The 23,739-nt window shown below is 58.8% G+C and overlaps 1 protein-coding gene across 3 annotated transcripts; it reads left to right on the plus strand.

Annotated features, from left to right (window-relative positions):
- Nucleotides 1-1,497: 1,497 nt before the first annotated feature.
- RAB8A (RAB8A, member RAS oncogene family) lies at nt 1,498-18,764 on the plus strand. 3 transcript variants are annotated; one of them, XM_046671995.1, is made up of 9 exons: nt 1,498-1,656; nt 6,082-6,142; nt 7,984-8,044; nt 10,169-10,246; nt 11,753-11,842; nt 12,381-12,446; nt 13,871-13,921; nt 14,840-14,861; nt 16,165-16,880. In XM_046671995.1, the coding sequence occupies exons 1-9, from the start codon at nt 1,533-1,535 to the stop codon at nt 16,482-16,484; spliced, it is 873 nt and encodes a 290-aa protein (XP_046527951.1). In that variant the 5' UTR covers nt 1,498-1,532; the 3' UTR covers nt 16,485-16,880. The 3 variants fall into 3 exon arrangements, with proteins under 3 accessions (XP_046527951.1, XP_046527952.1, XP_046527953.1); XM_046671996.1 differs by lacking the exon at nt 16,165-16,880 and having other exon boundaries at nt 1,499-1,656; nt 14,840-15,179; XM_046671997.1 differs by lacking the exons at nt 14,840-14,861; nt 16,165-16,880 and adding an exon at nt 17,346-18,764 and having other exon boundaries at nt 1,500-1,656.
- Nucleotides 18,765-23,739: the final 4,975 nt, after the last annotated feature.

Here is a 23,739-nt window from a genome sequence, read left to right on the forward strand (position 1 = left end):
GCCCGTGTGAGTTTTGGAATGTGGGGGTTCCGCCTCGGGAGAGCGCCGCCAGGAACCGAGGAGGTCCCCGCCCCGCTGTCCCCTCCGTGCCAGAGCCGGCCGCGGGCGGGGGCTGCCCGGGATCCCCGCGTGTCGCCCGGACGAGGGCGGCCGGGTCAGCGAGAGCACCGCAGGCGCGGCGGCACAAGCGACAGCCCAGACGTCCCCAGCAGCGCGGGCTGGAGGGACGACGCTGCAGGCCGCGTGGAGGAAGGGAGGGAGAGAGGGCGGCCTGGAGGAAGAACTCCCGGGGTCCACGTCGGGCGGCGGGGGAGTCGACGAGGCGGGAGCCGTCAGAGCGTCACCCAGCCCGCGCACGCCCGTCGGCACCGCGGCAGCCGACGCCGCTTCCCCCCGACCCCCGGGGGGCGGGCGCCCTGAAACCCTGCCCGCGAGCGCGTTAAACGGGCACGCTGCGGGGCACCCGGCTGGAGCACGACCCGCACGACAGGACGACACGGAGTGACCGGATGCGCAGTGGACACTGGAGACCGGACCAGGGGCGGCCAGGGCCTCCTCGGGCGGCGGCACGTGGGGCGCAGGGGCGTCGGGGACAGGCTGCGGGCGCGGCGACCGGCCGGGCCTCGCCAGGGGACCCGGCAGCCGCAGAGCGACGGGGGCCCAACAGGGAGCGTAGGAGCGGCGGGACCCACGGGCCTCCCGCCCGGGGCCGGCGGAGACTACTCATTCCGGGCGCGGGGGGCAGCCGGCGGCCCGCCCTCCAACTCCGCCCGGCCCAGAGCCCACGCCGCCACGAGCCCGGACCCCCACCTCGGCGCGCGGGGCGCCGGCGAGGCCGCTCAGGCGGCGGGGGCCCGGGCGCCTCGGAGGGAACCTCGCGCCGACTCTGACGAGCGCCCGCACGCTCCCCTCCTTCGTTCCCCCCGGCCTGACGCGGCCACCTCCACGCCACGCAACACAGCCGCCGCAACTTCCCGCGCTCGGCCAGTCGCATGCTGAGGCTGCGCGGGCCGTACTGAGGCTGCGCGGGTCGTGAGGGCGGAAGCCAGAAACCGACGCGCGTGCGCCCTCTGCTGGCGCCCAACTGTCTCCTCGGTGCGCGTGCGCACGCGCCCCAGGCCCCGCCCACGGACTGCGAGCGCGCGGAGCCGTTGGCGACGCTCCCCGCCCTTCCCCACCCATCAGGGGACGGGGCGGGGCCGCCCCGGAGTCGGGAGAAGGCGGGGACACGAGATGCCACGCCCCCGCAGGTCCCTATTTGAAGCCCCTCGAGTCCTCACCGCTGGCCAATCGCAGCCCGCCCTGTCCCGAGCGCCGGCCAATGAGCGGCACGTTCGGCCGCTTCCGGCTCTGCGCCCCACTCGCCCCTTCCCCAGGTCTCCCCGCGACGGGCGGAGCACGGGGGCGGGCGTCGGCCGCAGTGACGCGCGACGGGCCGGGAGCCAATGGGGGGCGGGCGCGGTGCTGATGGACGGGGCCAGCGGCCAGTGGCGAGGCACGGGCCGCACTTCCCGTCGGGGAGAGAGTGTAATATGGCGAAGACCTACGATTACCTGTTCAAGCTGCTGCTGATCGGGGACTCGGGGGTGGGGAAGACCTGTGTCCTGTTCCGCTTCTCCGAGGACGCCTTCAACTCCACCTTCATCTCCACCATAGGTAGCAGGGTCGCGGAGCGGCCGGGCGCGCCCCTGAGGGGCTGGGGGCTGATGGAGCGGCCGGGCCGGACGGCCTGAGGGCTCTGAGAGGGTCACGGGGCCCAGGGGGAGAGGACCGGCTGCCCCGCCGCCGCGTGGGGCTTCCCGGGCCATGGGGAGGACCAGGTGTCCATTTACAGAGGGGAGGCTGAGGCCCGACCCCCAGCCCGCTCGTCGGGGAGCGTGTGTCCTGGGCTGGGGTCTCGGCGCCCGTCATCTCATTCTGTCCTTGCCGCGGCCCTAGAAGCGGTTCTTTGGGGTCCCCGTCTTAACAGCAGTGGAAACTGAGGCACGGGGAGCTGGCTGTGGGAACAGGACCGTGACATCTGACCTTACTGAGCACCTGCTGTGTGCGTATCACACTCGCCAGTCCTGTACGTTAGATGCTGTTAGAGCCTATGGCACACAGGAGAGGTTAGGCTGGGGGAGGACACGGGACTCGCCCAAGGTCACACAGTCTGCAGGTGGCAAGGATGGGATTTGAACCCAGGTGTGTCAGACCCCAAAACTAAAGGCTCAGTCGTCCCAGACAGATGTGAGCGCTCGCCCCCAGGTCAAGCACAGCTGATCCTCATCGGAGCCAGGACTCCGACCCACACCTCTCCCGCTCTTTCCTCTGGAATATTCAGGGGTTAGTCTCTCCTCCTGACCCTGTTTCCCCCCATGGCTGCGTTTCCTCTAGAAGGAATGCTGAGAGGGAGTCCCAAGCCTTTCCCTGCCCCGCCTTCTATCCCACTGAAGGGTGACAGCAACAGCTGCCTGCCTTGGGGCCTGTCATCCCCAAAGAGATTCCAGATAAAAGCTCCAGTAAGAAACTAAAATCAGCCAGTGCCACAGAGAGCCCTGACTTCCCTATCTTGAGGCCAGGACACCGGTTGTCACTTTGCAGAACAGCCTTTCCCGCAGGGCCAGCCCACATTGTGGTTAAGCAGAATGGCTTACTACTCCTCGCTTCCGACATCCAGAGCTGACTTTGCCCGACGCCACAAAAACAGCCACTGCCTTCATGAACGTTTGACCTGGGAGTCACATCAGCCAAACAGAGTGGCCTGTGAGCTAGGCAGCCGTGCTCCGCAGTGGGGAAGTGGGAGAATGGTCACCAAGCCCAGGAGTTGATCGCAAATGGAGAAAACCTAGGGAAGGGGCTTTGCTTTACCCTGCGTAAACCCAGTCAGCTTATCTGCTTGAACCCCACTATGAGCTGCTGATTCCATCCTTGCTGTCTTCCAAAAGCTGCACTTTGCAAAACACTTAGGTGCCAATGTAGAGAGAATTAGCCTGGAAATCATAATGCCTGATTTCCAGCTGCTGTTTGCCCTTCAGCAAGCACTTTACCTCTCTGAGCCCTGTTTCTGTAGTTGAGTGTGGTGCCCTCTGCCTTGACCAGGTGAGGTGGTTGAGGATCAGAACTGTGTGACGAATAGGGGCTCGTCCCTGCTGCCAGAGCCGTCTAGAGGAGACAGGATGGCTCCTTCATGGCAGCAGCCCTCCCCTGGGCTCAGGTGTTTCAGCTCCCTCCCCTCCCCGACTCCAAGGTCAAACTTTGGGGTAACCCTTGCATCCCCCCTAGTCAAAAAGATCTTAACTCCTGGCAGCTTGTGGCTCGCTCTCAGCCCAGGCCTCAGTTTCCCAGCCTCAGAAACTTCCTGTGCAGCACAAGCATTAGTAGGGTCAGTTTGGTTGGGTTTTTCATTTGGTTTCTAATTCTTGACCAGAAAGCTCAAGCTAGCGCTTTAGGGCTCCAAGGACGCTGGCTTCCACTTGCAGGCGAGGGTGTGACTTGGGCAAAGTCGCGTAGGGAGGTGGAGGTGACACCTAACCTGGGACTCTTCTCATTAGACATGGCCTTCCTTCAGGCCTCTGTCTTCTAGGAAGGTGTGTCACTCTGACCTTGCAGTCATGGCCTCCTCATTCTTAGGCCTCTTAAAGTTTACACTTCCTAATTAAATTTGTTGTTACTATAGCCCAGGAGGAGGATGGGAGAGAGCGATGCCGTAGGGCTCAGTGCTTCCTGGTTTCCTATGTCCCTGTGCATCTTGACAGGAGGTGGAGAAGCAACAACCCTGGGCCGCTTCGAGCTGAAATACAACTTAATGCATAAGGGCGACTCTGTTGGCACTGAGTGTACCTCTGGGTTTTCTTTATAGACTTGGGATTAAGTGGCTGTTCATCTTCTGCCCAGGTTTCGTTTTGCCAAAGCCTGTTCTCATAAGCTCTATCGATCATTTGTGGTGTGAATTTGGCCCTGTGGCTCCCTGGAATTGGTTCTTCCCAGCCTGGCTCTGCCCCCACCGCCTTCTCAGGGCCCCCTTCATTCCTTCCTTCAAGGAGGTGGATGACAGAAACTGTGCAGCACCACGCAGCCCCCGGTGCTCTGAGTTCTTTCATCCAGCCAGCTTGCCCCAATGCCGGCTGCAGACCAGGCATCTGCCTGGGTGTCGGAGCTGCAGAGATGGCTCAGATGGCTCAGAGGGAGGCAGAAATGCCATGAAGTCTGCAGTCAGGTGTGTGTGCAGGGCGACCGGCTTCTAGTAAATACGTGTTCAGCCCCGGCTGTGCTTACTCACTGGAGGTGTAGCCGAGAGAAAGACGTTTGAGTCCCTGCCCTCAAGGGGCTGATTTCTAGTGGGCACAATTCAAGTGCAGGCTTAGCTTCCCTGTTGTCCCGAGGACAGCTCCTGAGGTGGGCAGGGCCGGAATTAGCATCCCCATGATGGGTTCTGAGAGGTCCGGCCAGGCCTGAGCCTCAGGTCTTCACAGGCGGAGACTGAGAACAAACACCCTGCGCCAAAGGCTGGGTTTGGCCATTTCCCCTCCACGCAGGCCATTCACATGAGCAAGTTTTACTCCTGGGTTCGTGGAGCAAAGAAACAAATATACAGTGTCAGGGGTAAGTGCGTGAAGAAGAAAAAGCAGGTAAGGGGAGAGAAATGCGGATGGTTAGGAAGGCTCCCCTGAGGAGGTGGCTCGAACAGAGACCTGAGTGAAGGGAGGGGGAGCCAGGTGGCCATGGAAAGAAAGAACATTCCAAGACAGGAGAGAGCAAGCATAAAAGCCCTGAGGCCAGAGTGCGCCTGGGCTCTTTGGGAATCAGCTACGGAGACAGTGTGGGTGGAGGGGGGCGTGACCATGGCTGCTGAGAGGTGAGCGGGTCAGGCAGGACCTCGGAGCACACTGGCAACTATTTGCTCTGTCTGCGGGGGCCAAGGAGGCAGTGGGAAGCCACTGGAAGGTGTTTTGGGGGTTTTTTAACAGTTTTATTGAGGTATAATTCACCTACCATACAACTCACCCACTTGAAGTGTACAATTTGGTATATTCACAGAGTACAATCATCACCACAGTGAATTCTAGAAAATTTTCATTATTCCAAAAACAAACCCCAAACCCCACCCATCTCCCCATTCCCTCTGCAGCCCCTGGCAACCACTAATCTGCTTCCTGTCTCTATGGATTTGCCTGTCCTGGACGTTTTCCTGTGAAAACGTGTGTGTGGCCCTCTGTGTCTAGCTTCTTTCGCTCAGCGTGGTGTGTTCAAGGTTCGTCCCTGTTGTAGCGTGTGTCAGGGCTTCGTTCCTGTTTACGGCTGAGTAATAGTCAGTTCGTTGTACAGACAGACCACACTTTGTTATCTGCTCATCTGTTGGCAGACACACTGGAAGGTTTGGAGGCGGGATTAGCTTTGTGATGTGGTTGAGTTTGTGCCTTTTAAAGCTGAGGAGGTGACTGAGGGGCAACAGTAGGAGCCTGGAGAGCGGCCCAGGAGGCTGAGAGGTCATCCATGGTCCTGGGGAAGGGGGCCTGCAGCCGGTGGCTGGGAGAGAAGGAGGGCAGGATCAGGAAGCCTTCTTGGGGGGTGTCCTAGCGGATCTCAAAGGAGAAGGAGAAGTTTGCCAGGCTGACGGGTGGGTGGGGCGGGGCTACCTGCAGAGAAGGAACAGCATGTCTGCAAGCTGGAGACCCATGTACATCGTGGTGCATCGCGGGCCCAGTGCCCTGGGGGTCGGGGTGGGGTGGCAGGAAGCATGGGTCTGAGGCCTGCCAAGGGCTCTGTTGCCCACTCAGCGAGGCCATCTCTGGGGGGAGGGAGCAAGTCTTTGGCACCTCAGCTTCTTGGGTTTGCCCGCCAGCTCTGCCAGCTGCCGGCTTCACTCAGGGTGGCTCCTGTCCCCCTTTGAGCCTCAGCTGCTGCTTTCGTGAGAGGAGCGAGTTCTCCAGGTGCCTCCAGCTGTGCTGTGGGGGATTCTGAGACCCCACGTGCCCAGCACCAGGCAGGTGCTCTATAAGCTGCAGCCACTGTTCCCTGCACGGGTTGGCAGTGCCCGCCTCAGATGCAGCTTGGGAAATGGGCTGACAGTAATGCACCTCTTTTTTTCTTTTCTTTCAGGAATTGACTTTAAAATTAGGACCATAGAGCTCGATGGCAAGAGAATTAAACTACAGATATGGTAAGAGTCAGTGTCTTCATCAGCCACTTCGCCTGGTGAGCGCTTCAAGCCAGGAGTTCCTAGGGCCCCTCTCCCTTCCCTCTGACTGTGGCCTCCATCTCTTTGTGCCCAGCTGGACACATCGGGCTTTGTTAGAAGCCCCAGGAGCTGTGATCTGCTGGCTGCTGGGGCCCAGAGTCTGTGTCAGCACCTTCTGGGGCTCAGCGTTCCAGTGTGGGCCCTGCTTGGGCCTGGCCTTCAGAGCGGCCTGCTTCCTCTGAGCTTGAGAGAGCCCTCTACGCCTGGTGGCGGTGAAGGTGCCGGGATGGGGAGATGCCCCGGCCTGGCATTCTTCTGAGCCTGTCAGCTCGCTGAAGAAGGCCTGACATCGCTTCCTCTTTCTCTCCCGGGGAAGCCCAGGCCTCACTTCCTAGGACGCAGACCTGAAACCCCAGAACCATAAATGAGCTGAGGCCAGGCCTAGTAACAAGGCCTGTTTCCATTCCGCTCACCTGGGGCCGGCTTCCCATGCCACATGAAATTAGAGAAGCTGTGAGTCCCCGTCAGTGGCGCTGACTCCAGTCTGCTGACCGCTGCACCAGGAAGGCTCAGCTCGGATGGTCAGGGGCAGGGGAGCCCACCCTGCAGCCACATCACTTGCAGGGAAGCAGGAGCCCTAAGCGGAATAAAGAGAAGTCACATTTGGCAGGGCGGCTCAGTCCCTCTGTTCAGGCAGGCACCGGCGGGTGGGAGGGAGCCTGTGAGAGGGGCTGCAGGGCCGCCCTACCCACAGCCCATCTGCCCTCTGCAGTCTCAGTGCAGCATCACCCCGCTTGTCGGGCGGTCCCCTCGACTTCAGTGGTGTCCACCTCTGAATCTGACTTCAGAATCGAGATCTGAATGAGGCCTCACGCCGGTCAGTCCTGCAGAGCTCAGTGTCCGTCTGTCCGCCTCGTCAGTTATGAGCCATGGAAGTTCTTCGCCTCCCAGTGCGTTGGAGCCTCAGTGCCCAAGTCCAAAGTGACACTGTGTTAGCAAGCAGAAGTTTCGCTTTCCTTTCTTCCTGTCTTCCTGCTTCTGCTCCTAGCGATCTCAATGGGGTTAGTGACTTTCTTAAAACTCTTCTGGACCAGGACCATGGTTGAGAATAAAATACTATAACCACTAAAGTCGCCTGCTGTTGGCGACAGAAGGCGAGCTTAGCCCCAGATGAGGTGCTTCTGTACAGTGCAGATGGGCGGAGCCCGCAGGGGCGTGCAGGGGTGTGGGAGGAGCCCTGGGCCCCGAGACAAAAGACATGGCTCTGGCTGATCGGTGAGGTCACCTTTAAACCCCATGCTGAGTACCTTCTGCCGGGAGCTGGGCTGGGCATGGGCATGTCTCTCCCACCTGTTGCCTAGGTACTGATGAGGAAGGGCTTTCCCCCTGGCCTCCACCAAGGTCATGAGTGTGGAAGTGCTTCCTGAGCCCCACCGAGTTGGCCTGGCTCAGCCCACCAGCAAGGGCTGTGTTTTTGTGCCACGTGACCAGCACTTTCACATGCAAGGTCCATGCCTGACCTTGGTTCTTCTGTGATGCGGAAACCATGGGGAGAATCTCCAGAAAGCCCAGATGCAGAAGAGAGTGAGCACGCAGGCCAGTGACTCTGGTGGCTCTGCCGCATCCCCAACTGGGAGACCTTAACCCATCCGAGCCACAGTTTCCTTCTCTGTAAGGAGGGAGAATGGGGGTGCTGCCCCACAACAGGGTGATCAGTGAGGAGACGGCCGTGGGAAAGCCCGCATCCCTCCCAGGCACTGCCCTCACTGCCGCCGTGATGATGGTTCGTGTTCAGCATCACTAACATGCCATCTTGTCTTTAGGGACACAGCTGGTCAGGAACGGTTTCGGACCATCACAACAGCCTACTACAGAGGCGCAATGGTATGGACGGGGTGTTTTTGTTTTGGCTTTTCTTAAGTCAAAATGAACATCATTGCCTTGGATACCAAAACCTGGATGTCTCTGGGCAGCCCGTGCTCTGGCTCCCCGGAAGTCCTTGGGCCTGGGTCCATTTTCAGAACAGGCTGTGTGCCCCACCCTCACTCCCACGCACATGCATCCCCTCTGGCTTCAGAGACAATGCAGGGTTTAGGGAAGCCTGATTCTTCGGGAGTGAAGGGAGACACGGGCAGCCGGTTCTTCAGGTGAGGCCAGTGAGATGGGGGACGGCATGCCCCGACACCTAGGCCCGCCTCACCCTCTGTGGAATTTGCTACCGAGAACTTGAAGCTCGTCCAGGAGCTGAGTCGCCCTGGGCTGTTGGCCATTATATTTGTTGCCCGGGCCTGAGGCAAGATGATGTGACAGGAAGACTCATTTGTCATCCCTTAAGTATTTTTACCAAGCTCCTTCTCCGGGCCAGGCCTGAGCCAGTTGTGGAGGGAGACCTGGGATGGGCCGGGGTCCTGCCGGAGGGTCTGGCGGGAGGCAGAGCCCCTGGACCTGGCTTGGCACGCAGGGTTGTCCTGGGTGCCCCTCTGAGCTCTGTCTCCTGACTCAGGAAGTGGGGTGGAGGACAGGCCTGTGACCCAGCAGTGGTGAGGGTGGATGCCATCTCCCCATTCCCAGCTCCCACAGTACCTCGCCTTTCCGTGGTACACCCCGTCTTAACTGAGGAGACACCTGTGTCCTCCACTGGGCTGCGAGGTCTGTGAGGGGTGGGCCACGTTGGGGTCTCTGCCACGTGCTCTGTGCCTGGGCTGGCGCTGGGTTTGCAGTGGGGGCTCAGGAGCTATCAGCAGATGATGGAGATGAGTGGCAGCATGAAGTCTTTAGACCCTTCCATGCAGCGTCTGGACCACCATAGACACTCGGTCACGTGGGTTGCAACCTTAGCACACACGTCTCATTAAAATTAATTTATTAATTCCCCTTACTTGGCTGTGCTCAGGGGGCAGGGGCCACGGGGCACTGGGATCCTGGGGGGCTTCTCTGTGGCCTCATGTGGGCCCTGGCCCTGTCTAGGCTGAAATAGCCCCCACTGTCCCATTCACTGAGCCCTTCCCTGTCCCAAACACCAGGCCCCGGTCTTGGCCATACACCCCCGAGTGGGGGCACCAGGGTCATCCCCATTTTACAGAGGAGGAACCCAAGGCTCACTGGAGTTCCATGCTTTCCTTAAGTCCATGCAGAGGGCAGAGGGATGGGCCAGTGCAGCTGGCCATCCCCAGTGCCTCGTCCTCAGCCAGCCCTTGATGAGGCTGCACTGAGCCATCTGTGAGACCCTGTCCAGCCCCCAGATGATTGTGGCTGGCAGTCCTCCTAGACCTGGGCTAACCCATAAGGAAGCCACGAGCCAGGTGTGGCAATTTGAAATTTAACTCAGTTAAAGTAGGAAATCCTGCCCCTGGGTCGCACCAGCCGCATTTCAGGTGTCCCAGAGCCACATGTGGCCAGCAGCGACCGTGTGAGACAGTGCAGAGAATGTTGCCAGCACTGCAGCCCGTCATCCTCTCTGTCCTCACCGTAGCAGCCCCTGGGGTCCCAAAGTAAGGGAGCATTAGTTGTCTCCTGTCACATTGTGAACTTATAGACATCCCGCTGTGGTGCCTGGTACAGAGTAGGCACCAGATGAGGGCTGATGCTGGGGCACCCAGAGGAGGTGGCGCTGGCCGAGCCCAGGACTCGGGCAGGGCGAGGGGCGAGTAAAGGCCTGCAGGAGCTGAGCACGGCAGAGGGTTGGCGTGAAGGGGAGCTCGGTGGGCACCAGGGTCGTGGAACACATGCAGGACAGGGAGCTGCGGAAAGGAGGTGGGCCGTGATCATCCTGCCGGGGCGAGGAGCCAGCAGCGCTCGTCTGTAAACACAAGCGTGGTGGGGTCTGCTCTGGAGGCAGAAGGGTCACCTTGGTGGCTAAGGGGGCAGAACGAGTCTGGGAGACCAGCGAGGGAGGGTGGGGATCTGGCAGGAAGGGTGCCTGGAGGGGTCCCTGCTGCCCCACCTTGCTGGGCCTCCCCCACTCAGCTTGCAGCTTGTCTGGAGCAGGTGTCTGTCTCCCCCATTCAGGGCATCATGCTGGTCTATGACATCACCAACGAGAAGTCCTTTGACAACATCCGGAACTGGATTCGGAATATTGAGGAGGTAAGGCTCGCAGCTCTTGCCATGTGTGCGAACTTCCAGGGGTTCTCTCCTCTCTCCTCACCCCGGAGTGCCCTGGCTTACAGATGAGGTCATGGAGGCACAGAGACACCTAGAAGTGACTCACCATGAGCCCCATAGCCGGGGGGTTTAGTCATGGCAGAACTGGAACCCAGGTGGTCAGCCCTGGAAACTGCATGCTGGCCTGGCCTCCTCAGTAGACCAGACCTGAGAGCCCATTTGCCCAGCTAGGCAATGTCACCACCAGGAGAGAATAGACATCCGAGCTCTGGGTTACTCTGAGCCTTTAGTGCTTTCTAGAGAAGGGAGGTTCCAGAACCGATGTGACCCTTGTATTTGGTGACGTGGTGAGATGATGTGTCGGGTCATACTTTGAGCTACAGCGGAGCAGGGTGTGAGCCAGCTGATTGATGTGAGCCCCCGTGTGCAGGCCAGCACGCTCAGATAGCTGCTGCCTATGACAGGAGACCCTGAACCACGGAGAGAAAGGGAGGGGCCAGCCCACCTCCCCTAGCCAAAGCCAGTGCCGTCCCCTGCCCACTCCTTGAAGAGCTCACCTGCACCCCAGAGCCTCCCTGAACGGTGGCACTGGCAGCTTTCGATGACTCATCAGGCAGGGCGTCAGGTCTGAGGTGCGGCCAGAGAACTTCACCCGTCTGTAAAGCCCGGTGAAAGGTCACGTCACTCCCTGCCCCGGCACTGATAGGTGGCAGCACCAGGCTGCCGCCCCCCCCCCCCCCCCCCCGACAACCCCACATTTGCTGGCAGGAGGCTGTGCCCTGGCTGAGGAAGAGGGCCTCCTGCTGGTCTCTGAGGAAGCTCTCTGCTTCTGGCCGGTAGGCGAGAGGGCCATTGGTTAGCAGGAGGTTAGTCAGCCAGCAGTGCCCTGTGCTCACTGAGACCAGAAGGCAGGAGGTCCCCTCCCATGCCCTGGTCTTCAGAAGTGACACCCCTCCCCTGGGGTATGGGGGCGACTGGAGGAGGAGCCCTTTTCAGGCCTGAGGGCAGAGTTAAGGGGACACCAGGGTTGCCAGTCTTTGGGGCCTGTGACCACCACAGGCACAGCCCATTTCGGATTCCAAAGAGCGAGCTGGAGCTGGGCAGAAGGTCCCAGGACAGCAGCTAGGGCCTCCAGCAGAGCACCTGGGGAGCAAGGGAGGTACAGAGGGTACCCTTCATAGAGCCCACCAGGAGCCCAAGGATGGGCACAGGAGTCTGGTTGACGCGGCCCAAAGGGCAGCTGTCCTCAGCAGCCGGAAAGCATGCACTTGGTCAGAGTAGCATCCCGAACCCTGGACTCGGTCTTGGAGTTAGCTCTGTGACATGGGCCGGGGCACTCAGCCTCTCTCAGCTTCAGCTTGTCCTCTGCACAGGGATGTGCCCAGCAGTCCCGGCCCCCACTCTCATTTTGGAAGACAGGCTGTGAGTTGGCCTGTGGTCCAGTCTGTCCGCACCCCTCACCTCCCCATCTGCCCCTCTCTCTGTCAGCACGCCTCTGCAGATGTCGAAAAGATGATACTTGGCAACAAGTGCGACGTAAATGACAAGAGACAAGTTTCCAAGGAACGGGGAGAAAAGGTGGGCATGGTGGCGGGCTTGGACCTGGCACCACCTGGAGCCTTGGGGCAGAGGGACCTCGGGGTTTTAGGATTTCCCACATGGAGGCCAGCCCTGCCCTGCCCCACCCCAGAGCACCCCTGATTGCTTCCTGGCTTGTCCAAGACTGAGGGGGTCCTAGGACGCAGGACTTGGCTGCACAGCCGGCCGCCCCAGGGGGCCACGTGCTGTGGGGAGGAGGGTGGAGAGCACACTCCCGGCTGAAGATGCAGGCAGCCAGGGCTTCCAGGGGTGCTCTGCATGCTCTGTACGGTGCCGCGCCTTGGGACCCGTTCAGGCACAGGGAGCAGAGGATGAGCCGTGTTTTGATCCAGGCCCTCTCCACCCTCCTGCCAGGAACATTCCCCACCTGCTCTCCACTGGTAACTCGAGGGAGCGACCCAGGAGGTCACATCCATGGCCCCGGCCCACCCTGGCCCCCCCCCCAGCTCCCCGCCAGGGTGCTGCGTGGGGGTCGGGGGCCCCTGGTGACTGATGTGTGTGTGTCCCTCCCTCACAGCTGGCCCTGGACTATGGCATCAAGTTCATGGAGACCAGCGCGAAGGCCAACATCAACGTGGAGAACGTGAGCACTGGGCCCTGTAGGGAGACACAAGCCTGCAGCGCTGGCCCTTTCAGGCTGAGAACAGGCTGCACCCTCTGGGGAGGCTCTCCCAGAGGGACTGGCCACAGGCTCCGACCTGCCACTTCCTGGGCAGCACCATGTGTCAGGCCCCTGAGAGGCCCAGGTGGCCCTGGGGGCATTGCCCCGCTGACAGCAGCAGCTGCAGGCCCCAGCTCGGCAACTACAGCATCATCTCACCGACTTTTGGGTTGCCTGGGGAACAGGCACAGTTTCACACATAGGGAAACTGAGGCTCAGAGAGTCCCAGCTGCCTGGCACCCAGGCCCAGCTCCCACACAGGCCCCGTTTCAAGCCCAGAAAGAGTAGGAGACTGTCACCGGGCCTTGGCCCAGGCCACCCTCTCCTCTCCACAGACAATGGCAGCCTTGCAGCTGAACTGCCTTCCCTCCATCCCACTGTGCCAGTGATCCTTCCAGAGAGGCTCTTCCACATCATTCCCAAGCCCAGGCCCCATGCCTGGCACAGAAGGCTCTCCCAGCCAACCCCAGCCACCTGTGCCACACCCTCCCCCAAGCCTGTGCTGCGGTCCCTTCCCTCATACCCCCCCTTCCCATCAGGGCCAGTCCAAGTGGCCCCTCCCCAGGGAAGACTCTGCTGTCCCCCAGGCCCTTGGACCCACCCTTCCAGGTGTCCCCATACCCTGAGCCACCCTCCATGACAGAGCTTTCGATGTCACAGGGCTGTTTGCTGAGACTCTGCCTCTCCCACCAAACCGGGAGCCCCTCAGGTGCAAGTGCTGAGGCTGAGTCATCTCTGTGTGAGGCCCAGGGGCAGGGCTGGTGCCAGAGTGGGGCTTAGTATTATCAGGAGAGTGGATGAGGGAAGGGAGGAAGTGGTCAGGAGGCTGTGACGGAAGCGGCAGCCTGGGGTCCAGCCAGCTTGAGCCATCGCCGTCCCTGGAAAGATGAGCCTTTCACCTATCCAGCCCTTCCAGGCCTCCCTGCCGGGCCAGGACCCAAAAGGAAGCATATTTGGCCAAAGAGCCCCCTGTCTTTCTCTCTGCCCTGCCCTGCCCGTCAGAAGGGGGACAAAGGAGTCAGGGATGGAGAGCTGGGTCCTCTGCCTGGATCCTTCCGGACTGGTCAGTTAGCCCTGGGTGCCTTCGGACAAGTCACTTGGCCCTTCCGAGCCTCCGCTTCGTCTCTGACCAGTCGAGGGTGATCCCATCTCCCAAGGTCATTGTCTCAGGGTGGGTGGTGGCCTGGGTGGGCCTAGTTAGCCTGCTAGGGACAGGAGATGGGTCTGGACAGCAGAGGCCCATGCCCAGGAAGCCGCCCTAACACTGGTCCCGCAGCGGCGGCCAGGAACCAGACAGCCTGTTGGCTTCTTGCTCCGGGCATACTGACGGTGTGCTTTTCCCACAGGCATTTTTCACTCTCGCCAGAGACATCAAAGCAAAAATGGACAAAAAATTGGTGAGTGTGTGTCCTTCCCAGATCCCCACAGATGTCCCAGTTGGTGCTGGCTGGCCTTGGCCTCAGTGGCGTGTTGCATCCCCAGGCAGATTCTGTGTTTTTGGACCCGCTGGACCTGGGAGGACATGGCTGGGAAAGGGGGGGGAGTTAGCAGGTGTGGTTGGGGCGTTGGCCCCAGACACGCTCATGGGTTCCCTCCTTCCTCCGAGGCCTGGAGCTGCTGGGCGCCAGGCACTGCCGTCTGAGCACACGGACTAGCAGAGGCTACGTGGCCCTTGCTGTCCTGCTCAGGAGATGATGGCCCCGCAGCACCGTGTCTGATAACTGCTGGCTTTCCGTCCTGACGAGTCTGGCAGGTCCTAGCCTGTTTTTGCCCTCCAGCCCTCAGTTCTCCAAGTTGTGCCTGCTCTATGACCTTCAGTGGGTCCCAGGGCCCTGAGGTGTCCAGGAGGTCCTGCCTCAATCCCGCCCCATCCACCCTTTCATTCTTCCAGCTTTTTCTTTACCACACAAACAGTCGCGTAGTCCCCAGCACCCACGTAACTAGTGTGTTCTTGGTGGAGTCGGAACTCTCCACCGTGTTTGGGCGTGTTCAGCACCTAAGTGCTGTCGTGAGTGTTCCAGTGGCAGCTCTTTCCCGGGCAGGTGACTCTCCCCGTTGTCTGAGACAAGAGCATAAGCTCTGTTTGTGGCTCGTCTTACGTCTGGTCATATAAGATTGCACGTATGATACAAAACACCATTCAAGTAGGTCATATCTGATTTAAATCTGTTTTCATAATTCTGAGATGCTGTGAATTGAATCGTAAGGCACACAATCAATGTAATAGCAGCTCTTTGGCCAAAATGGGAAACAGCCCGTGTAAACCAATGTACTTGTCTTATGAAAACTTTCTTACAATTGTAATTTTTTTACAGTTCTTTTCTCTTCAGTATGACGGTAAAATTTTGATTCTTCATGATCCTTCTGACTCACTTTTGCCCACTGGCAGTTATGCTGAGCATCACGGTGACACTCTGCCTGGCTTTTGAAACTGGCCTGCTGATTGCCTCCAGAACGTGCCATGTCCTTCCTAGGCCTGGGTTAGGAAGCACAGACGCACAGCCGTGGCCCCTGCACTTTTTCTTTCGTAACTGAATTATAATTCACTGGCCATTAAATTCTACCTGTTTCCTACCACTGTGTTTATATCCAGGGTTGCAGCTCCTCTCCCACTTCATACCTATTTTTTTATTGAAATATAATTTGTGTACAACATTGTGTAAGTTTGGGGTATACAGTGTGTCGAGTTGATACATTTACACATTACAACACGATCAATACATCAGTGTCAGTGTTAGCTGACACCTTATCACGCCACATAATGATCATTTCTTCTTTGCGTTGAGAACAATTAAGTGCTAGTCTCCTAGTAACTGTGAACTTTGTCATACGGTGTTGTTGACTGTCATCACCATGCTGTGCATTCGATCTCCAGAACTCGTTCATCTGCTCGTTGCAAGTTCATATCTGTCTTTTACGTCACTGATTCGGCCAGCTCTGTGCACGCCCCCATCTCTCTTGAGAGCATCACAGAAAGCTGGGCTTTGCCAACACCCACCCCACTCCCAGACCTCTGGCGCTCCCCGTCAGCACACTCGGTGCTCCCCACTGCACTGAGCACCAGCTCCACCCCCACGCCAGGCCGCCTGGGCCTCATGCTCTGCTCCTGCCACCCACTCCCCCCTGTCACCATGTCGTTCCCTCTACTCCAGCCACACTGGCGTTTTCTTGTTCTTGGAGCACCTCATGTTCATTTGAACTTTCTCTGCTACATGTCCTAGAGCTGCTGTACCAAATTCTTGTACCGAAGTTAACAGTTTAAACAACGTGCATGTAGTATCTTAACGTTCTGGAGGTCAGGAGTCTGAAACAGGTCTCCCCAGGCTGAGATCAAGGCGTCAGCGGGGCTGCATCCATTTCTGGAGGATTCAGGGAAGAATCCATTTCCTGGCCTCGTGCAGCTTTTAGAAGCCACTGCATTCCATGCCTTGTGACTCTCTTCCTCCGTCTTCCAAGCCATCTGCTTAGCATCTCTCTGCCCCTGCTTCCATCCTCACCTCACTTTCTTGGACCACAGCTGGGAAACTTTCTCTGCTTTTAAGGATTCTAGAGATTGGTTAGATTGGGCCACCTGGATTATCCAGGATGCTCTCCCCATCTCACCTCAGTCACATCTGCAAAATCCTCCCCGCCATGTCAGGTATCACACTCACAGCTTCCAGAGATGAGAGCGTGGACATCACTGGGGACAGCTGCTCTGATGACCACACCACTGGACCATCCCTGGCCTCACTCCTTCAGTCCATGAGGTCTCTGTTCAGATGTGGCCATCAAACGCACCTTCCCCCTGCCCTGCCTTCCTCTTCATTACTCCCCACTGTGGGGAGTCCTTGTTTCCCCACGAGGCCTGCATCCCCCAGTACAGTACCAGCTCCCCAGGGCAGGGGCCTTGTTCACCACTGCATGCCTGTGCCCACAAAAGCGCCTGGCACAGCACAGGCACGCGATAGGTACTGTTGAGTAAATTCAGGTTTCACCTCACAGCTGAAAGATGAGAAGGAATGAGTCAAAGAAAAGGGGGCGAACCTTCCAAACAAGGTGTTAAGTTCCCGGGGTCAGCGGGGACCAGGTCACAGAGGCTCTCAGTGCCAAGCGACACAGCTAATGGGTTTCAGTAAGGCCTGAGCAGACAAGATTAGAGCTTAGAGCTTCCAGTACCTGCGGAGGACTGTGGGGAGGTGGTGCGCCAGAGCCTTGGCACAGGGACACAGACCCACTGAGTGTGAGTGTCACTGCCCCTTGGCTGCCTCACTGTTCGGTGCTCAGCACAGAAGGGGAGCTAGATGGAAAGAAGGAGGGCTGAATGGTGGGAAGGAAGGAGGGAAAGAAGACAGTGAGGTGGCCAACAGATGGTTGGGAAGCTGTCGAGAGGATGAGTGGGAAGGGGTGGGTGGGCGGGTGAGTACGTGATTAGAAGAATGAGTGGCTGGGAAGGGTGGTGGCTGGGTCGTAGGTGCAGAGCAGGTCTTTGGGTTGTGAAAGATGAATTTTTGGCTGGAAGGGACAGTGGGATGGATGGATGATAGAAGGGTTGGATGGAAGGGTAGAAAATAGACAAGTGGACGTTTGGTTGGAAGGTAACAGACAGATGGGAGTAGGGGAATGGAGAGGTGGGTGGTTAGTTGGAGGGGGATGGGTGGATCATGGTTACCTGGACAGGAGCGGACAGGCCGATGGTTGGTTGGAGAGGGATGGGTGGATGGCAGATGGAAGGTGACAAGTGGATGGGTGGTGATGGGGTGGATATAGGTAGATGGGTAGGTTGAGAGACGTAACGCTGATGGTGCTCAGCCGTAACCTCAGAAAACCTTGTGATTTCAGGAGGGCAACAGCCCCCAGGGGAGCAACCAGGGAGTCAAAATCACACCAGACCAGCAGAAGAGGAGCAGCTTTTTCCGATGTGTTCTTCTGTGAGGAACGCCGCCTTACTCTGAGCCCCGCTCAGCCGAGCTGACTGTGCCTGTCCTGAGTGAACCCCTCACTCAGCCGGGGCCCTCCCCCTGCACCGCCCCCGCCGCGGCCACCGGGCCCACGGCCACCAGAACACAATTGAGAAATCGTTTATTTTAGTAACAGTCTGATCTTTTCAACCTTGGAGATGGAATAAGTTAAGAATTTGCTATTTTTCCTGCCACATCCGCTGAACGGCCCAGCATCGTGTAACTAGAGAGAAAGATGGAGTCGAGGTGTGACCGTGCACAGCAGCCAGCAGGGCAGGCCTCCATCTCTGGGCCTTGACACAGCTAAGCCCCACTGGAAAGCACGTCCATGTTCTCGGCCACAGAAGCGAGGCCCCCTCAGGCCTGCGAAGGTTCCAGGAGTGCCGGCTGTGTACCCTGAGCAAAGCGACCCACATCAGGACCAGGAAGTATCTGCCTGACAGGCCAGACACCCGCTTCACCTCTTCTCTCAGTTTTGGACAAGTGACAAAAATGTTATTTTTTTTCCCCTCTCTCTTCTTTTTAACTGTCAAACCAAAGGGAAGCACAAATTAAGGAAATTCTGAGGAAAGAAGCATGGGGTGGCCCCACCTGTTCACCGCCAGGTTCGTGTGGTCCAGCCAGGCCTCGAGGACGCTCAGCGGGCCTCTCGGCAGTCCCCACCTGAGCACCGAGGGGACTCCGGACACGCCACAGGTGACCCCGAACATGTAACCACATACAGTCCAGCTGCGATTGGGGCGCCCGCCTCGGCCCCAGCACCCCCGCCCTTCATCCTCCCAGCCTCTCTAAATCGGACGTTCTTTCTAGCTGAGATTTTTATTTTTCCAGATCTGTGGTGCCATGAAGTGATTCCGTCTCTGATCTCTAATGGCAGACCCAGGTGATCGGGGACATGCGCACACGCCCGGCTGGACGTGGCCAAGAGCGCGAGGCAGCACCTGGCGTGGCCGAGGCCCCAGGTGGCCCGCGTGACAGACTGACCGCAGAACTTCTGGGGTGGTTCTTGACTGCAGTCGCCTGGTTCTGCTTTGACAGCTCTGCCTTCCCACAGAGACTGCACAGCTGGGACCAGGGAACCAGGCCAGAGGGGCGTCATCAGGGAGCCTGTGTTTTTCTTTCTCCCCGCCTACCCCCAAGCTGCTGTCAGTCCAAGACATTGGGATCATAGTTTGCTCTTTTTTTGAATTAAAACCAACATACCAGCCATAGTCTGCTCTTCCCTGGGGTCTCTTAACATGCTCTGTTTACATCAATAAATGCACTTAAGGAAAACAAATTAAAGCTCATGTTAAAGTTCGCGGAGTTTTCCGTCCACATTTTCCCAGTGGGCGCACGGATGTGGCCAGGTGGTAGATGGGGGTTCGCAGGAACCCGAGGCGGGCGGGGCCTCAGGTCTGGACAAGCTCAGAGCAGAGGCAGTGGCTTAGCCCAAGCTGGAGGAAACGGTCACCCCACGCTCTGAGGAGATGACACTGTTATCAAAGGGTTGACTTGGAGAAACAAGCTTCCCACCCCGCCCCCACAGCACTGCGCCCGCTTCACAGGAAACAAGGGGTGTCGCCCCTCACGGCTCCGCCTCGGCATACCGCATCCCCAGCTGGCAGCATCTGTCTCCAGCATGCCACTGGATTCTCTTGTCTTGGTCCCCACTGGCCCCCTTTCACCCTGTTGAGTGCTTGGTCTGAGCTCCTCTCCTCCCCTCTGCGCACCTTCCTCCCTTGGCTGCTGGCACCCGGCTCGGCCACCGTTAGCCTCCCACCTCCCTGGTGGCTCCTCCAGGGCCCACTCCTCCAGACTGGCTCCCCAGGGAGTTCCTTCCACTCTGTTGGGGGTCCCCAAGACCACGCCCAGGTTCATGATCCACTGGAACTCGGCACATAGCGGATAGGTTACAGCAGAAGGCTGCAAAGGAAGATTGGCACAGGGAAAAGGCACGTGGGGCCATGTCCCGAGGAAACCAGGCGCAAGCTGCCAGGGGCCTTCTCCCTGTGGGGTCCTGCCCAATGTACTTAGTTCCTCTGTCGCCAAGCTGTGACCACACGTGTGAAGTGTGGTCCCCTGGGCACGCTCCTGAGAGACTCAGCGCCCAGGGTTTCTATTGGGGCTGGTCATGCCGGCCCCCTCTGCCCAGATGTACCGGAATCCCACCTTCCCAGGAAGAAAGCAGGGCTTTAGCATAAAGCACATAGTTTGTACAGACCGTTCAGGCACAGTAGTGAGCCACCCATCCTGGGGGGAAAGTTGTGTCTCAGCAGAGGGAGCTGTTTCCCAGCCTCGTTCCCAGATGCCAGCCGAGAGCCAGCCCCACCCATAGGCCTTAGACATGCCAGGGACTCCGGACTGCGGGTCCAGCCCAGCCCCGACTCGGAGCTCTAGAGGCCCCTGGCCACCTGCCCACTGTCTGTCCCAATTCAGATGTCCAATCGGCGCCCTAAACAGAACACAGCCGAGAGAGCTCTTACCTTGGGCTCCGTCCTCCTCCCCCTCCCACACTGGAGCCACCACCCCCTGGACCTCTGTCCCAGCCTCTGCTTTGTCCTTCAGGGTGTTTTCAGGGTATCCATAGGAAATCGGAATCAGATGGTGTCACCCCCAGCTCCCTCTTGTACTTAAATACAACTCAAGCCCTCACCGTGCACGCCGGTGTGCTGGGCCCCTTCCCGCCTCCTCCCTTCTCTCTGGGCATCCTCCCATGGACCACCCCACTCCAGCCCCACTCCTGCCTTACTACTTTCCCCCATACTCATCCCTGTCCCAGGGCCTTTGCACTGGCTGCACCCTCTGTCTGGCAGTCCTCTGAATTTACACACCCCACTGGTCCATCAGGTCGTGACATCCAGGGCCGCCTATGCAGAGACCTCCCCCAACCACTTCCCTCTCTCCTCCCACCTCAACTTCTTGGTGGTGTTTATCAGAAGTCACTTGTTCTCATGGCCAACTCTGGGTGCCCCCTCAGCACATAAGCTCCATGAGGACAGGGGCTTTGCTGTGTGTTCCTGCGTGGCCTGCGCCTGTAAATGAATGGAGACACACATGGCTTCCAGGGGTGGGCAGGGAGGGGCTCACCTCCTCCCTCCTCCACATCCCAGAGGGCAGCTCTCATCCCAGGCTTCTGCCTCTGGGCCCCAAACCTCAGCAAGGAGAGGGCAATGCAACTCGGAGGGGCTTGGGAGCCCTGCCATACACTCCTTTCCCCTGCTGGGCTTAGGGGCCTGCCCTGGGCGTCCCCGGCCTAGCTGCCATCAGCGTCTCTGGGGAGCTTTGTCACGGTCCCGTCCCCAGGACCTCCGGCCCCTGCTCCAGGAGGGCCCTGAATCTTGCTCTAAAACTCAGAGTGCCCAGTGATGCCTGGAAAATGGCCGCTTTAGAAGACCTCCGCTTTCTTTCCACTCCTCCCTGGAACCGCAGAATTCAGAGAAAGTGATGGCTAATGGCCATAAATAGCAAACGCTGGTTGGGCAGCCCCCTACATTCCCCTCCACCCCCCCCTTCCCAGCCCCATGCCTGGCTTGCTGCTGGGCCCTTCACAGGTCCTGGGTCAGAGGGAGCTGCCTGGGCTCCAGTCCCAGCCTGGCCTCAGACCCAGGGCTCAGCACAGCTGAGGGCTGAGCCTCAGTTCCCTCCTGTGTCAAATGGGCGTGGTCATAGTTCCCACCTCACAGGATGGCTGTGAAGAGCCGAAGGCTGAGCCGAGAGAGATTAGCAGCTGTCAACATCCTCCTCCTCAATAACGTTGTCACCATCATTATCAGCATTAGCGTTAGCCTCCTTGTTCGTGTTGTGCCCCTAAAGAAGACTTCACTTCCCTTTTCTCATCTTGTCTCTAAGGGGGAACAAGTCATCCAAAAAGCTGACAGCTTCGAGCGGTGAGCGTTCCGTGCCGCAGCCGGGCAGGCGGAGCCCTCCAGGTCCTTAGTCCCACCTTGATTACACCCAGCCTCTCGCTCAGTCACCAGGTTTCCTTGTTCTAAGGACTCTGATGAGGTGGAGGGCAGGGAAGGGGCTGCTCAGCCATTGGCCCCTTGTGCTGAGAGAGATGACACTGTGGCTTTTTTTTATATAATAGCTTTATTGAAATATAATTGACACACCATACAATTCACCCACGAAAGTGTGCAATTCAGTGGATTTTAGTATATTTGCAGTGTTGTGCAACCATTGCCACAGTCAATTTAGAACATTCTCATCACCCCGTCCCCATGAGCAGTGCCCCTCCCCTCCCCAGCCCATGGCCACCACCCGTCTGCTTTCTGTCTGTGGATCTGTCTGTTCTGGACGTTTCCTACACATGGAATCACGCACTGTGTGGCCCTCTGTGTCTGGCTTCTCTCACTCAGCATCACGTCTTGGAGATCCATCATATTGTACTATGTCAGTGCTTCATCCTTTTTATGGCTGGGTGCACGTTTTTTATCTCTCCATTCGTTGACCGACGTCTGGGCTGTCTCCACCTTTTGGACGCCTTGGCTGTGGTCTGCTCCTCAAGGTGCCGAGTTCATCCCCAACCCAGGACCTTTGGCTTGCTGTCTCCTCTTCCACTAGCCTTTCCTGCATGTGGCCCTGTGTGTCATCTGTCTCCCCAGGGACTGCAGGCCCCAGCAGGGCAGGGACAGTGCCCCTCTTGTCTTCTGCTTCATCTCCAGCATCTGGCGTGGTGCCCACAGCTGGAGCTCAACCAATGTTTGTGGCATGAATAAATGAGTGCGTGAACCAATAGAATGGAGGCACTGTAGGACTATAGAACCGAAAAGTTGCATGAAGCCCGGCGTTGGCAGAGCCTGACGCCCCACCCTGACAGCTATGGCCCCAGCATATCCCCAGGGCTGAGACAGCACTGTGGTCACCCACCTGGAGAGCCACACCCCACGGGGCTGTGAAAGTCCTGCTAACTAGCTGAGCCTCAGGTTGAAGCCCAGCCCTGATCTAGAGGGGCCGGGGCTGATTCGGGGGGTCGGCCTTGGAGTCCCAGCCCCCATCTCCCTGCTGGTCCCCTCCCGGAAGTTCCAGGGGGGCTGTTGGTTGGAGGGCTGTGGTCACCACAGGATGGGGGCGAGTCTGTGGTGACCTTCTCAGGGGAGGACGTTCGTCTGTGGGAGGCCACATCCCCCAAGCAGGTCAGGGCAGTCGGGGCAGCGCTCTGCGGTGGAGCCTCAGGGGGCCGGCCCGGGTGGGCGGAGAGGCCCCATGTGTCTGGAGCCTGAGCGCCACACACAGGTGGCCCTCGCTGGCCAGGCTTTCTAAGTGACAAGGGTTTCGGGTACTCTGGTCCCCTCCCCAGCAGCATTGCTCCTCGTCATCGAGGCTGGGAGGCGGCCCACGGCACAGTGGAAGGCCTGGAGGATCAGAGAGGCTCAGCGAGCGCCGCGGGCAGCCCAGCCCGTGAGGCCTGGAGCCCGAGCCAGGTACATGGGCCTCAGATGAGTCACAGTGCCGAGTCCTGGTGTTGCTACTCCTGACGGCCCGTGCTGAGTGCAAGAAGGTTGCCTCTCTCGTCACCCTCCCGTGACTGGGGAGTGCTACTAGTCTGCCCACTTCACAGATGAGGAAACTGAGGCCCAGAGAGGCAGAGCAACTCACCCAAGGCCACACGGGGTGAGTGACAAGACGAGTTCCCTGTGTCTTCTGCTTGGGCCTCGTTGACCTGCAGACTCCAGATAAGGCCGCCCCCCCGCTCCCGGGAGCAGGGAGCCGTGGGGGTGCCCAGCTGGAGCCTGCAGTGGGGGCTCTCAGGATGGGCTGGGCTGGGGAGATAGGCCTGCAGGGAGCCCCGGCTCAGCCGTGAGGGTCCAGACCACTTCTGCCCGGGCGGAGGAGGAAGTGGTTTTGTCTGAGCGCTGGGGCGGGGGGAGGGGAGTCAGCCAGTGCACATCTGGGGCCCACAGGTCCCCATGCTCAGGGCCAGCACTGTGGAGGGGCCACCAAAACGTTTGAGTTTTTTAAAATCAGAAGAAAAAAATGAATCCAATAATAATGAATATACAATAATGAATCTAGCCTGGACTACCCTCGTCCTGATGCTTATACAGTTATAAACCACAATTTAAATGTGATGTTTTTTTCTACAGAGGAAGTCATGACGTGGCCCTGTGCACACAGTGAGGCCCCAGCCTGTCCAGGCTCCATCCTGCCTCAGGGCCCTTGCGCATGCTCTTCCCTCCACCTAGAGCACACTTCCTGCACCCCATCAATCAAGTTGACTCCTACCTGCCCAGCTGCCCCTCCTCCAGATCATCTAGCCCCTCTGGGGGTTTTTGAACTCCAGTCCCCCCTTC

Source organism: Equus quagga, chromosome 9, assembly GCF_021613505.1.
Source record: "Equus quagga isolate Etosha38 chromosome 9, UCLA_HA_Equagga_1.0, whole genome shotgun sequence".
Classification (NCBI taxonomy): Eukaryota; Metazoa; Chordata; class Mammalia; order Perissodactyla; family Equidae; genus Equus; species Equus quagga.

Coding starts and splice junctions, on each gene's coding strand:
- RAB8A (XM_046671995.1), top strand. CDS start 1,533: ATGGCGAAGACCTACGATTACCTGTTCAAGCTGCTGCTGATCGGGGAC. Junction 10,247..11,752: donor GGATTCGGAATATTGAGGAG/GTAAGGCTCGCA, acceptor TCTCTCTGTCAG/CACGCCTCTGCAGATGTCGA. Junction 14,862..16,164: donor CTTTTCTCTTCAGTATGACG/GTAAAATTTTGA, acceptor CCGCCATGTCAG/GTATCACACTCACAGCTTCC.